At 40.2% G+C, this 13,999-nt stretch overlaps 1 protein-coding gene across 2 annotated transcripts; it reads left to right on the forward strand.

Annotated features, from left to right (window-relative positions):
- Nucleotides 1–6,254: 6,254 nt before the first annotated feature.
- anxa3b (annexin A3b) lies at nucleotides 6,255–13,521 on the forward strand. Of its 2 annotated transcripts, none has more exons than XM_077019174.1 (14): nucleotides 6,255–6,370; nucleotides 6,735–6,763; nucleotides 6,849–6,896; nucleotides 7,014–7,101; nucleotides 7,196–7,290; nucleotides 7,505–7,618; nucleotides 7,848–7,938; nucleotides 8,011–8,090; nucleotides 8,841–8,897; nucleotides 9,360–9,453; nucleotides 9,834–9,929; nucleotides 10,056–10,114; nucleotides 10,388–10,510; nucleotides 11,366–13,521. In XM_077019174.1, the coding sequence occupies exons 2-14, from the start codon at nucleotides 6,749–6,751 to the stop codon at nucleotides 11,423–11,425; spliced, it is 1,020 nt and encodes a 339-aa protein (XP_076875289.1). In that variant the 5' UTR covers nucleotides 6,255–6,370; nucleotides 6,735–6,748; the 3' UTR covers nucleotides 11,426–13,521. The 2 variants fall into 2 exon arrangements, with proteins under 2 accessions (XP_076875289.1, XP_076875290.1); XM_077019175.1 differs by having other exon boundaries at nucleotides 6,278–6,370; nucleotides 6,664–6,763.
- Nucleotides 13,522–13,999: the final 478 nt, after the last annotated feature.

Below are 13,999 nucleotides of genomic sequence, written 5' to 3' on the forward strand. Positions count from 1 at the left end.
ACTGATGGACTGCTTTCATCTTCTCTTCAAAGAAGATGACAAAATCCTCAGGAGTGAGCAGTGGCGGTTCTAGGGGTGGGGCCACAGCGGCATTGGCCCAAGCTGAAATCTGATTGGCCCCCTGAAGTGCCCCTGTCCTGTCACTCATCTGTCCTTTGCCCAAGAGCGATGATCAGATTATAGGTGGATGCAATTCCATACCCAAATACTAGTGGGGCCAAATCGGAATGTCCAGCATGAATAAAGCTTACAGAAGATTTGCACGATCCCACAGAGAAAGTTTCTTTCCACAACTGATGGCACTTTTGAGGAGTTGGTTGGTAAGTCATAAATCCCTGTTTATTCACAGCAGTCACGTAGCTTAAGTCTGATAAACATTAAATTAAGAAGCAAAGCTAACATTAGTTAACAGTAGTGTTAACCGAGGCCCTACTTGTGTTTAGACATGAATGTTAGTATTTCGCTAATAAATGTAATGCAAATTGATGTTCTTCTTTGTAACTTACATTTGTGTGTTAACATTAAATATAATGTTTGGCAATGATAGAGAATATGAAAAGAAAGGGTCAGTGTCAGGCAGGAATTCAGCAGTTTTTGGCCAAAAGATCGAGTCAGCCAGACACTGAAACAGAGCAGAGAGGGGGCAGAGAGTAGCAGAAGACTAGACCAGAGGCTGGTCAGGAGCAGGGCACCTCCAGTCTCTCATCAGGTCAGAAATCATTTAGGGAGAGCAACAACAGTTAATGCTGTAATGTATGAAGTGTCTGATATTGTAACTTGTGAAATGGCACACAAGTTCACTGAATTCTTACACCTCATAGTGATAAGATTTACCATAACTTTAATGCAATGGCTTTAATTTTTATTGGTTCATATATCACCACATGTACCACAACTCACTTTATATTTTAAGCTTTCCAAGTCTTTCCTTCAGTTTTAAATAAATAATAATGTGAGACACACGCATTTGACCAATTTCACACACACTCACGCCACACTTCCGATTTCTCACGCTGAAAAAAGAAAATGTAGTTTATTTATCTCTGATCCATATCTATGATTTAATGAGTTACTAGTTCGCTCTGGCGCCAACCACTGGTGATCGATCGATCGCGATGTAATACTTAATTTTTGTCCATTTTACACCGCCCCGGTAACAACTTACGTTCGCCACCCCTCGCCACCTCCTCCAGGTTCGAATCTCACTCCAAGCGATCTTGAAAAGTTGGCAACCCTGGTGTATTGTGACACGAAGCTTATGTTAAATAATTTGTCATTTGCTGCTTTCAGACATCTTCCAGTGTGGTGCACAGAATCCTGTGCAGATGTCAAATGATTGTTCTGCTCCAGTAGGACCTGATGGCTTTTCATTCTGTAAATGGTCTTTAAATTTCAGTGAATTATGCACTCATTCACTTACTGTTGCTGAATGCCATGAAAGTTAAAAGTTGAAGGATATTACAATTGACTCCAACTTTTATTTAATTTGCTTCTCACCAGACATTTCCCAGTCAAGAGCAGGAGGCCCAGTGCAGCCGGTCCTTAAGATGTTCCCCAAGACGCAACATGACAACCACTAGAGGGCATTCAATGAGTTGTGGTACAGAGACCACACATGGTTGGAGTACTCCATCAGCAGAGACTCTGTATTTTATGCCTGCCTCCATTTTTCCCTTCCAAATGCCCCGTCCTCAGTATTCAGAATAGAAACTGGCTTCTCCAACTGGAAGAAAGCTTTATGTAATGAAGGAGGCTTTAAAAGACCACTCCCAGTCAGAGCACCACCGAAATGCCATGTTTGCATGGAAGCAGCATGAAATGGCCACTCAAAGTCATGCATAATAGATTCTATTAACAAAGAGAGAGAAAGGAAAATTATGGAGAACCAGGAATATATTAAAACTATTGCAGAAGTCCTGCTTTTAACTGCCACACAGACTCTGATAACCGAGGCAACTTTTTGGCTATTTTAGAAGAGGTAGCTAAGCATGATTCCTTTCTAGAGAAGCGCATGAAAGCTCATGGTAATGCTAAATACACCAGCAAAACCATTCAAAATGAAATGTTAGAATGCCTGGCAGAAATGGTTCAAGAGGAAATAATAAGGGAAGTAAAACAGAGTGAGGTGTTCAGTATAATAGCTGATGAAACCAAAGACCTTCAGAAAAAAAGAACAAGTGTCAGTGGTCATACATGAGGGCTTTCTTGACTTCATGAAAGCTTACAGCCTAGATGCAGCAGGGCCGACTGCTTTAATCATAAAATGCCTTGAAAAACATGGGCTAGAATATTGCACTAACCTGGTTGGTCAGGGCTATGACGCCGCTGCAGTCATGAGTGGCAAACACTCAGGTGTGTGTACAAGGATTCAGGAAGTTGCCAAATATGCATTTTATGTGCATTGTAATGCTCACTGTTTGAACCTTGTGATTGTTGATAGTGTGAAGTCAGTCTCTGGGGCTGATTGCTTTTTCTCACTTCTTCAAAAACTACATTGTTTGTCTGGATCATATGTGCACACAAAATTCCATGACATTCAGAGAGAAATTATGGTCAGCCTCGTGAACTTCCTAACCTAAATGACACTAGGTGGGCTTGCAGGTACACAGCCTGTCGCAGTCTGTTTGATAGACTCCTAGCAGTGTACCATTTACTGGAAGACATTGGACTGGAAAGTCATGGTGATCGGGCAGTAGATACTCGCGGCTTACTAGCCCAAATTGATCTTAGCTTTATTGGACTTTTGGTTACTTTCAAGGTGGTTCTGGGTCCAAGTTTTTGTCGGACATGCTACAGTCTCCCTCACTGGACCTAGCAGCAGTGGTCAATCTTGTGGAATCATTACTTGATACATTGCAGCAATACAGGAGTGAGGCTTTTTTTGAGGTTGTGTGGAAAGGTGGAGGAAATGGCTGTAAAGTGTGATCCAAGTTTGGAAAGGACTGAGAGGAGGCAGCCTAAGATGAATAAGCGGCTATGTGATTACATAGTTGCTACATCAACTGGTGAGCGTAGAGTTGATGAAAATTTTATGCACTGTGCATGCCCAAAGCCCTCGCTGCCTAACCCCGCTTGGGATGTAAATATAAATGCATCTTCAGTGTGACACTCAAATTACTGCATTTAACTCACACAGTCTCAGTCACCGGCCAGTTTTGTGGCTTTATCCATATAGGATATTTGTAAACTTACAGATAAGTTCAATCATTATGCATAATTAGGTTACAAATACATCTCATCAAACAAACCAAATTTCAACAGGGAAACATACACGAAAGGAATAGGCTAAACCTGAGCAGGAACAGAAAAGCTAAACACTGGTTGCGAGAACATTAACAGAAAGAGAAACACAATCCATGAGAAACACCATAGTACAGATTCAGACTGAGTGATATTGACCCACACAGGAATACCAGAAGAATAGAATCCTTTATTTCCAAAAGTTCTTTAGAAAGTTGTTTTCTTTGCAACTTTTTTTTTTTTTTTTTTTTTTTACAGAGAGAACATGTCCAAGTTATTCCAGACTCGATTTAGACCCCACCACAGCACTGAAACCACACTGACTAAAGTAGTAAATGATCTTTTAAAATCCTCTAATAATGGACAGGTTTCTTTTCTTATACTGTTAGACCTTCGTGCTGCTTTTGACCCCATTGATCACAACATTCTACTGGATAGGCTGGACACACTCATTGGCATAAGAGGTCAAGCACTCTTTCCTGGTTCAAATCCTACCTGACGGATCATTACCAATTTGTACTAGTAAATAATGAATGCTCAAAACACAAAGGTAAAATATGGTGTCCCAAAAGATCTGTATTAGGCCCCATATTATTATCATTGTATATGGTACTGCTGAGCACAATCATTTGTAGACATGGTAAGTGCGTCCTCTTACCCTAGATGGTTTTTCAGTAACACCTGCAAATCTACTGCAAAAAGCTTTGGTGTCACTATTGATATTGATCTTTCATTTGACACACATATGCAAGGTCAGTAAGGCTGCCTTTTTCCATTCATGTCTAATCTGTTCCACCTGCTCCTAGTTTGATTCCCTTGTTATTCTGCCCTATTTAAGCCCTGTTCAGGGCAGGTTATTATGTTTGGAAATGTTCTGTTGGGACATTGTGTTTGCATCCTGTCTTGTTTTTAAAATTATATTTATTGCATCTGTTTATTCCCTGCTGGTTCATTTTCCTTTGCTGGTATGTTCAGCTCCACAATATTTGTGGTGGCTTCATGACCCTGGACAAGGACCCCAACTCAGATTTCCCTTAATAAAGCTTGCTCTTCTAATATTAATAATAATATTAATAAATAATAATATTAATAATAATAATAATAATAATAATAATAATAATAATAATAATAATAATAATACTTTATTTTTATATAGCACTTTTCTGAAACCCAAAGACACTTAAAATACATAAGGAAACAAACAAAATACAAAACAGTACAAAGAAAATTATGGAGCAGGGAGATCATAGGCAAGAGAGAAGAGTTGAGTCTTAAGTTTAGATTTAAATGTGGCTTAAGCAGGGGGACCTTGCATGCACTGCAGGATTTTAAGCCATGACAGCGCAATATATTACTAATAGTTTTTTTGGAAACAGTGGTTCCAGCTTGCTGCAGGTCATTGACCAGGTCCTGCAGAGTAGTTTTGGGCTCTTTCCTTACCTTCCTCACAATCAGTACAACCCCATGAGGTGAGATCTTGTAGGGAGCTCCAGACCAAGGGAGGTTGACCATTATCTTTGTCTTCTTCCATTTTCTAATTATTGTGCCTACAGGTGTTGTCTTCTCATTAACCTGTTTGCCTATCTTCCTGTAGCCCATTCCGGCCTTGTGCAGGGCTATAATTTTGTCCCTGATGTCCTTACACAGCACTCTGGTCTTGGCCATTGTGGTGAGGTTGGAGTTTGTTTGTGTGTGAGTGTGGACAGGTGTCTTTTTATACTATTTAGTTAAAACAGGTGCAGGTAATACAGGTAACGAGTGGAGAACAGGAGGGCCTCTTAAAGAGCAACTAACAGGTCTGTGAGAGCCAGAATTCGTACTGTTTGGTAAGGTATCAAATACTTATTTCCTGCAATAAAATGCAAATTAATGATTTAATAGTCATTAAGTGTGATTTTCTGGATTTTGTTTTTAGATTCTATCACTCACACTTGAAGAGCACCTATGATAAAAATTACAGATTTCTACATGCATTGCAAGTGTGAAAAGCAGCAAAAACGGCAGCGTATCAAATACTTTTTCTCCTCACTGTATGTTCACACACGTTTGTGACGATGATGTGGGTGTGATGTGATGTCTATGGGTGTAATGTCTCAGAGACATGAAGTCTGTGGTTACCCTCTGGCTGTCCATTTCAGTTCTGCTCCTACAGACCAGCAACCTGGAGTTACGCATTGATCACAGGCATATCTACTGTATATGGACTGTTCATGCATTATTCAAATTTACAGTTCTAATGCCAAATTTCTGTTTAAACAACATGATGTACAGATGATGCCAACACTCAATAAGATCTGCACATCTGTGAAAGAATTTAAGAAGCCACCTCAAAGTGTCCCAGAGCTGCCAGTAGATGAACTCAAGCTGCCATGTCTATCCAGACAGCCCATCAACTCCAGTGAAGAAACACAGACCCGAAGGCCCACCGGAGTAGCTGACAGTCCCACATCTCACCCACACCAGATACACCAGAGTAGCTGACTCTTCCACATCTGCATCGAAATTGCAGTGCAGCATGGACTGTTTTGCTGGGCAGCCCATGAGGATGGGCAACATCTGGAGTCTTGGTCCTCCTAAGGTTTCTTCCTTAATGTCCTTGTCACTGTCACCTCTGGCTTGCTTATTAGGGATCTGGACCTATAGTAAAGCTGCTTTGTGACAACTTGTGAAATAATACGTTTGATTTGAACTTTGCAAGTAATGCAAAGCTGGTGGGCTTATGGAATTTTGATTATCTGACCATAATTCTTTTGATCGCGTGAAGTAAATAGTTGTAATTTAATTTCACATTTGCATTGATTGTTCACATTTAGATTTCATTTTTGCAATTCGACAGTACAAGTGTTATGAGGTCGTCACTTTCAAGCTTTATCATTTATTTTAGATTAAAATATTACAAAAAAATGATCACCAATTAGTTTTAAGTTCCTCTGTTGGATGCTGTTTGTACTATGAAGACACACTGGTTCCTCGTCTTTTTCCCCGAGTCTGTTCTCTTCTCGAGATGTTTTACTTGAGGGATCCTTATTTCTTTCGGCCAAAATCCAAAACGTGATCCGTTTCCTGCGACGGATGGGCGTTTCCCTTGTTGGTATTTGGAACAGATTACGGTACAAGCAGCTACATTAAGGTAAAGTTTTTTCTTACCGAATAAAGAAAACCAACTTAAATGTGCAATTGTTAACATAGACGGGTTGTGTTGTGTTTGACTGACATTGTGCGGTAGAAAAACATTGGGAATAGAATTTAATCGATCGTTTCATATCCTCATCGGAAGAGGATAGAGTTAAAGGATTTTTAAGCGCCGTTGCTATCTCAGTTTGCCGTGATTTGAACTTTGGTGACTTTCGTGGTCAGCGTGGTTGGGCTACGTAAACAGCCATTATTATAGATTTTGAAACGACTAATCTAAACGGTTGTCAGTTTATTACCCCTATATAAAAAGGAACGTCAGATCTGAAGGAAAGTGACCAATCTCTGCTGTTTGAATACAGGAGTACATGCCGGAATGTCTTCCGTGTGGGTGAGTAATTATGCCAGTTCCCTTTATTACCATTGACATTTTATATAAGTATGAATCCTTATATCATGTTTGTGTGCCGTTTTAGGATGATTTAAATCTTCTTCTGGATTCGCCAGACTCGCTCTCAGTTACAGTAAGGCGTTGTTTCTGTGTACTGAGTCATCCTTACTTACAAGCTCACGCACTTTGGAGACACGCAGTGGTAACAGATCAGGTCACGTCAGTATGATGTTCTCTTCATGTTTCTTAGTCTAATGCCAGAGGAACTATTGAAGATAAGCAAGGTTTCAGACCAGATGAAGATGCCGCAGCTTTAAGGAAGGCCATCGAGGGCATTGGTGAGACACTCCAGAACCGTTAACATGCTTTTGTTGCAGTGACGAATTGTAGTATTATCTAAAAAAATGTGTGTGCGCGTATTTTGACTATCAGGCACCACAGAAAAGACTGTGATTGACATTCTCACTCAGAGAAGCAATGCCCAGCGTCAGTTAATCTGCAAGTCCTACGTAGAGTCAACCGGAAGGGTAAGGGACGGACCTCGAGAAGCCCTTTGCACTGCAGTTTAGTGTTTATTCATCTCCATGATTGAAGCCCGTGGTAGTGTAGTTTGGTGTTTCTTCATCTCCTAAACGATTGGTTTAGCCTTCAGTTTCCTAAAAATACTAAACCGTGGCTGTCTCTCGTGCATAGATACTGCTCCTTGATGAATCTATTAATCTGTGATCTCTTGCATGCTAGACTCTTGTTGATGACCTGGAAGGGGACACTCATGGAAACTTTGAGGACATCCTGGTGGCTCTGATCACACCACCCACTCAGTTTGACCTCCAGCAATTTAAACAGGCAATCAAAGTAAGAAACATGTTCTTTACATATTACAACTGTGAAAAAAAAATCCTTTTAAGAAGTTTTGTACTAACATGGCTTTTAATGGACTTGACAACTTCAAAAGTAACTCTGACCACCATAAAGTTTACTGATAATTAATGTAAAGCAGGTTGAAACCTAAGACATTTTTCTATATTAAGAATCTCTTGTGTGGAAAATGTGGTGATTGTGTGGTTCTTCTTTGGCTTCTCAGGGAGTTGGAACCTCGGACAATACGCTGATAGAGATATTTGCATCCCAAACAAACTGTCAAATCAAGGATCTGTGCAATGCTTATTTGAAAGGTTTGAGTATTTACTCTTTTTTATTTTACAGGTCTAAATGCTAAGTGCTGATTTAATGTTAAATTGTTTCAGAAACTGGAAGATCATTACATCATGACCTGCAGTCCGAGGTGTCTGGAGACTATGGGAAATGTCTACTACTTCTAGCTGAGGTGGGCTGCTCTCTCTGTGGCTGATTTGTATAGATAATAGGTGTATCTCAATTCAGGGGCTGCAGCCCACGAAGTGCGCATTTGTAGGCCGGTTACGTCACTGCGCCGCGCCGAGGCTGTCCCAATTCGTGGGCTCCTTCTTATGCGGCCGACGAATGTAGCCTTCAAAACCCCGAAAACGAAGGATGCATCTGAGTATCCTTCGTGTCCCACCATATCCCAGGATTCATTGCTCTATGAACAATAAACAGGCGGAGTCTAGTGTACGGGCCGAAGAATTCGTTTTTAAATGTCGGTATTTTTTAAATATGGACATTTATACTGCAATGAGATGCTAAATAACATGCCAGTTATTAATGATATTGCAGGTAAACCTGTGCTTTGAGTATTTACTAAAGAGTAACGTTTATAAAAATACATTGAATTTTGTTATGAAGTTATACTTCCCGCCAAACATGTGAATACATGTTCAACGCATTTTCTTTTAGGCATTTGTGGGTGATGTGATATTTGTCGGACAACGCGCTAACACGTATGTAACGTATGAAACGGGGCAGAGTGTGGTCACGCAAACATACGTCTTGCGAAGACTAGACTGTCTCATTTAACAGCCGTGAGATGCAGCCTACCCGGCCTTCGAAGTGTGTGGCCACCGTGGGCTGCGGTCTACGCGGTCTACGTAGGCTGCAGCCCCTGAATTGAGATGCAGCCAATGAGTCATGGTTCCCCTTAACTTTCCTGATCTTGCAGGGTAAGAGAGACGAGAGTCCAAATGTGGATGTTGCAAAAGCCAAAGCAGATGCCAAGGTACAGCACTTGACCAGAAACACCAAATTCCTGTCTATGCTCAGCCAAGCTGTTAGCAATCTACAGCACAGTCACAGGAGTTGTTTTCAGTAAAGGTCTCGACTATAGTACCGTCTTTCATTTCCTTGTGATGTACTGTTGCTGTAGTTCTCAAAGTGTCTTGCAGAAGATGTTGGTTACCGGTAATTGTCTTTAATGTTCACTCAGACCTAACTTTCCCCATAGTATAATAATAATAACAATAATAACATAATAATAATAACAGCAAAACACAACAATGTATGTAGCACTTATACATAAGACATTCAATGTTATGGCTGTTGACATTAAGTTGACATTACAGGCAATAAAATGAAATTTCTTATTATTGTTATTCATGAAAGACATTAACTGTTATGGTTGCCAGGTCTGGGTTTTTTTTTCCAACTACCTCAACTGGTTCTCATTGTCTGCTGTGTGAAGGTCCTCTATGAAGCAGGGGAGAAGAGGTGGGGCACGGATGAGGGCACGTTCATCGACGTCCTGTGTCACAGGAGTGTCCCTCAGCTCAGAAAGAGTAAGAGCTGCTAGTAAATGGAGAACTGGAGGATGGTCCCTGCTCACGTGGGACAGCCAGGCGGTCCCTGCTCACGTGGGACAGCCAGGCGGTCCCTGCTCACGTGGGACAGCCAGGCGGTCCCTGCTCACGTGGGACATTCAGGCGGTCCCTGCTCACGTGGGACAGCCAGGTGGTCACTGGTCACTTGGGACAGCCAGACTAGAGCCTCCTCTTACTCCTCATTCTGCACGAGTTGCACTGAAACTTGCAGAAAACTAAATTAAAATATTCATGGAAGTGTCTAGTATGGTGTGGAGGTTTAACTTGTGTGTCACTGCTGTTAAAATGCATTGCTGACCACACTTCAGTTACATTGTTCTCTGATTTGTGTTTAAAAGCCTTGGTGGAGTATAAGAATTTGACAGGGAAGACATTGCAGCAGAGCATTGAGTCTGAGATGTCTAGAGAATTAGAGAGGGTTCTGGTGGCCATAGGTATGTTATTCCTTTTTTTTTTCTTTGTAAATATTGTATATTTTATGTGCCATTTTCACTTAGGAATAATTGATTATAGACATTCTTCAGAACACAGTTTCGCTGATTTGAAATGTCTCTTTGTAGTGAAATGTGTGAAAAGTGTTCCAGCTTATCTGGCTGAGTGCTTACATGAAAGTATGAAGGTAAGCACAGCTAGCGCTGCCTGGGTGGAACTGTAAACAGTATGGTTAAATAGCTTTGAGCCTACTCACACTATTGCACTGTGTAACAGTACTTCATTTCTATTTTTACAGCTAAACATGAATGTGAACTAGAGTTCTTCAATGACTAATCACTCTGTTAGGGTTAGCAACAGCACGGCAACACAAGGACAGGATATTTTTTGTTTGTGTGTGGGGTTTTTTTTTCGTTCTCTAAACCTTGGTTCACCATATAAAATGATTCTGTTTGTTCAGGGCATGGGAACCACTGAATCCACTCTTACAAGGATTCTGGTGAAACGCTCAGAAATTGATCTGATGGACATCAAGTCGGAGTATAAAAAGCTGTTTGGCTGCTCCTTGTACTCTGCTATTGAGGTATGTTCTAAAGGACAAAAGAAAGCTTTGTTACAGAGCACAATGTCAACACAAACCCACAGTACTCATGTAGAAATATCAGTCTGTTTTGTTGAGTTACTGCTTAATTTCCTTGGCAGTTAGTTCCTGTCTGTGTGAGTGTTTATTTTTCACATGCATGTTCTGATTTGTTCGGTTTTATCAGTTTATCGCTGAAGTAGATTATTGATTTATGGGTGTGTTTCTGAATGATTTTGAACTGCTGGGTTTTTTCAAAAGCAGACTGTCTCCATTGTAGATGTCCAGGTGTGTAGAGAGGGTCTCCTGACTGGCAGGAGATGAAGATGGCTTGTCTTTGGCATTAAGAGTTCTGTTTATGTTTCCCTGTACCACTGATCATATAAAGAGTCAAATTGGTTATTTTTCTTTCTATTTGTTCATAAGAAAGTCCCATATCTGTGTCTGGATCATCATCTCAAGCTTCTCATTTATCTTGATGTCATGATGTAATCTGAGAGGTTGTGCTCATCAGATTGCCTGTCTCACTCTCGGCGTGATTCTAGCCATTGTGGAAATCAAGGCAACATTTTTCAAACTTCAACACTCTTCAATCAGTCTTGTGCTTTTCCAGCTGTTTATCAGAACATTAAAACAAAATCACATAACTGCAAGGGCTCATTTCACAATGGCCATGACTTCATGAAGTTCGAATTTGGGAAAACATTTTTTTTTTTTGGCATTTTATAAGAATAAAGGATAAGTGTAAAATTTGGCCAGTTATCATTTGGAGATTTGTGTCCTGTGCTGTTAAATGAATATGAAATTGTGTAACAAAAAAAGTTGCATAAAAAAACAGCTTGAACTGCTTTTTTACAGTCTGAGACTTCAGGGGACTTTCGGGATACCTTGCTGAGGATTTGTGGAGAGGACGTCTGAGCAAAACCTATCCAACATCACCCTGCTATCCATGAATATGTGAAGCACGGGGTCTTTGTCTGCATCTAGTCTCACTTTGGTCTCTGTGCAAAGCCAGAGACGGACGTTTTAACAGACACAATACTCATACTCATGATTATGTATAACAGTAGCTTGGAAAAGTACCCTGCAGTTTTGGCAGATTAACCAACATTTATCTACAAAGGAAATGTAACAAAATATTGCTATTGCTTTGTAGTTTGCTTTATGAGAAATAGTCTGAGAAATACAACACATTAACTAGACAAACGTTTTGGTTGTGTCTTCTTAATTGTCCCAGCAGAGGGCAATGATGCCCATGAAATAATCATTTATGATGTAGTGATTCTTGACCATTGCTTAATTGATTAAAGCATTTTATTTTAGCATACTATTTTGCTGGGTTAGAGTTAGTATATGTGCACTTTGCAACAAAATACAACATTTGCCCTTAGAGGTCAGTTGCAGAAGATTAAGAAAATTAAAACAAGTGTCCTTTCACTCAAAGGCTATAGGATGAATAGATACATATTGATATTGGTTACCAGAATCAGACAAATTCTCATTGGGTGACACTGGGTATTGTCATTACCTCACAGATGCTGGTCAATCCTACCAAGAAAGTTTTTGCCTTCATAAAAATCTGATCAAAAGCAGTATTATGATACTGTAGTTCATGGTACGTCTGAGTCTGCATAGTACGTTGAGTTGGGCTTCACAGTGTAACTAGTCCACCTGACACAACTGACACACTGTGACAACCCAAATCACCACAATTTTTTAGTTGGTATTGACTGTGCCACGTTCAGTGATCCAGGATTGCAAGTTGAATTTGACATTTGAAGTTCAATTCCTGTGATCAAAGCATTTTACATGTAGACCTGCATTCAAATATAAGTCTAAGATAAGCCCATCCAGGGTAATGAGACAGACATCCCAATAGTCCCTGTATACACGAGTCTTTCTGGAATACATTAATGTCATCTATAATCTGGTGTATCGATTGGTTCTGGAAAGTAAATATTGACCCCCGAACCCAATTCTCTCGCAGCTTCATTGACAGCATCACGGACTGCATCATGGAGTACATAAATTTCTGTGTGGACATGGGCGAGGGCCTCGCGCGCTGTCGTGTCGCGAGGTCGTGCACCTCTCGAATTTTGTAACTTCGCGTGCGCCGAGCTTCAGCGCAATGAACAAGTCATGTTTGCAGGGTTCATACACCTTTAAAAGGTGGAATTCAAGGACTTGTACGTCACTTTCAAGGTCCATTTCAATATTTCCAGCATGTTAAACTTAAGTTAAATATTTATATACTCGAAATGTTTCAAAATAATTAGCTTTTATTCACATTATTTAATGGTGGTTTATTTTCAAAACGCCCAATCTTAACGTCTTCACGTTCTCTCATGTTTTGTCCTGGAATTACAAGAGGCTCCTATTTGTTAACGTAATACAAGATAACTGTTCAGTCAGACAGCTATTTGTTGTGAAACGAAGTCTTTATCATTTCTAGTACTTTAGCCTAAATTCCAGCACTTTTCAAACCTGAAACACAATGCAACATTAAAATTGGTCAGGTAAATGTTCATTAACCTGTTTTTGAGGGGTGTTTCTTTATACTACCACATATCGTTACATTAGGGCATTTAGCAGACGCTCTTATCTAGAGCGACTTACAAAAGTGCTTTGCATGATTGCATCTGATCACAGCGAAAGTATAACTCGCAAAAGTGTAAATAAGGCTATATAACCACCACTGCTCACAACAAAACTACAATGGGGATATTGTAGATTAATATATTGTAAATGGTATAGTATATTGTAAATAGCCTGACCTGTTTTAGGGTTCAATATGCTTGCACACCATGTACATTTCCACGTGAACCCGTATAGTTCTGTACAGTATATATTATTATTATTGTTGTTGATACTGTGCTGTTTTTATAATCTGTCTTTTTTGTTTATCATCTGTGGCTGCTTTTATACCTAAATTTCCCACCTGTGGGACAATAAAGGCTGTTTCTATTCTATTCTATTCAACAGGAAGTAAATGTAAATATAAAATTTAAATGTGCCATATTTTGTCAATTGTGATTTTTCACCGCAATCGAAATTTGTCCTCTGCTTTTTACCCATCTGTGCGGTTAGAACACACACACGTGATAACTATAGGGGTCTGTGGTGCACACGTGCCCAGAGCAGTGGGCAGCCCTAGCCCAGCGCCTGGGGAGCAGTTGGGGTTAGGTTCTTTGCTCAAGGGCACCTCAGTCATGGCCTCTGGGAATCAAACCCACAACTCTCCGGTCACAAGACCAGTTCCCTACCTCCAGACCATGACTGCCCCAAGTAGACAACTGCTTGGCGTTTTCCCATGAATGTGTAAAAAATGGCAATTACAAAAGATTTTTGAATGTGAAGAAAAATGTCAAAGCCCTTGTCAAAACTGCATGAGGAACCCTGCCATTTGGTCTTCATACCCAAAACACCATAAGAGTTTGCAAGAAGCTCAAAGTCTTATGATTAATGTATATTTGTTTCCTGTAGCAAAATAAA

This window comes from Brachyhypopomus gauderio, chromosome 10 (assembly GCF_052324685.1).
Source record: "Brachyhypopomus gauderio isolate BG-103 chromosome 10, BGAUD_0.2, whole genome shotgun sequence".
Classification (NCBI taxonomy): Eukaryota; Metazoa; Chordata; class Actinopteri; order Gymnotiformes; family Hypopomidae; genus Brachyhypopomus; species Brachyhypopomus gauderio.

Excerpts from the sequence above, each read along its gene's own strand:
- anxa3b (XM_077019174.1), top strand. Across the intron at positions 7,102-7,195 it reads GAAGGCCATCGAGGGCATTG|GCACCACAGAAAAGACTGTG; the intron begins GTGAGACACTCC and ends TTTGACTATCAG. Across the intron at positions 7,291-7,504 it reads ACGTAGAGTCAACCGGAAGG|ACTCTTGTTGATGACCTGGA; the intron begins GTAAGGGACGGA and ends CTTGCATGCTAG.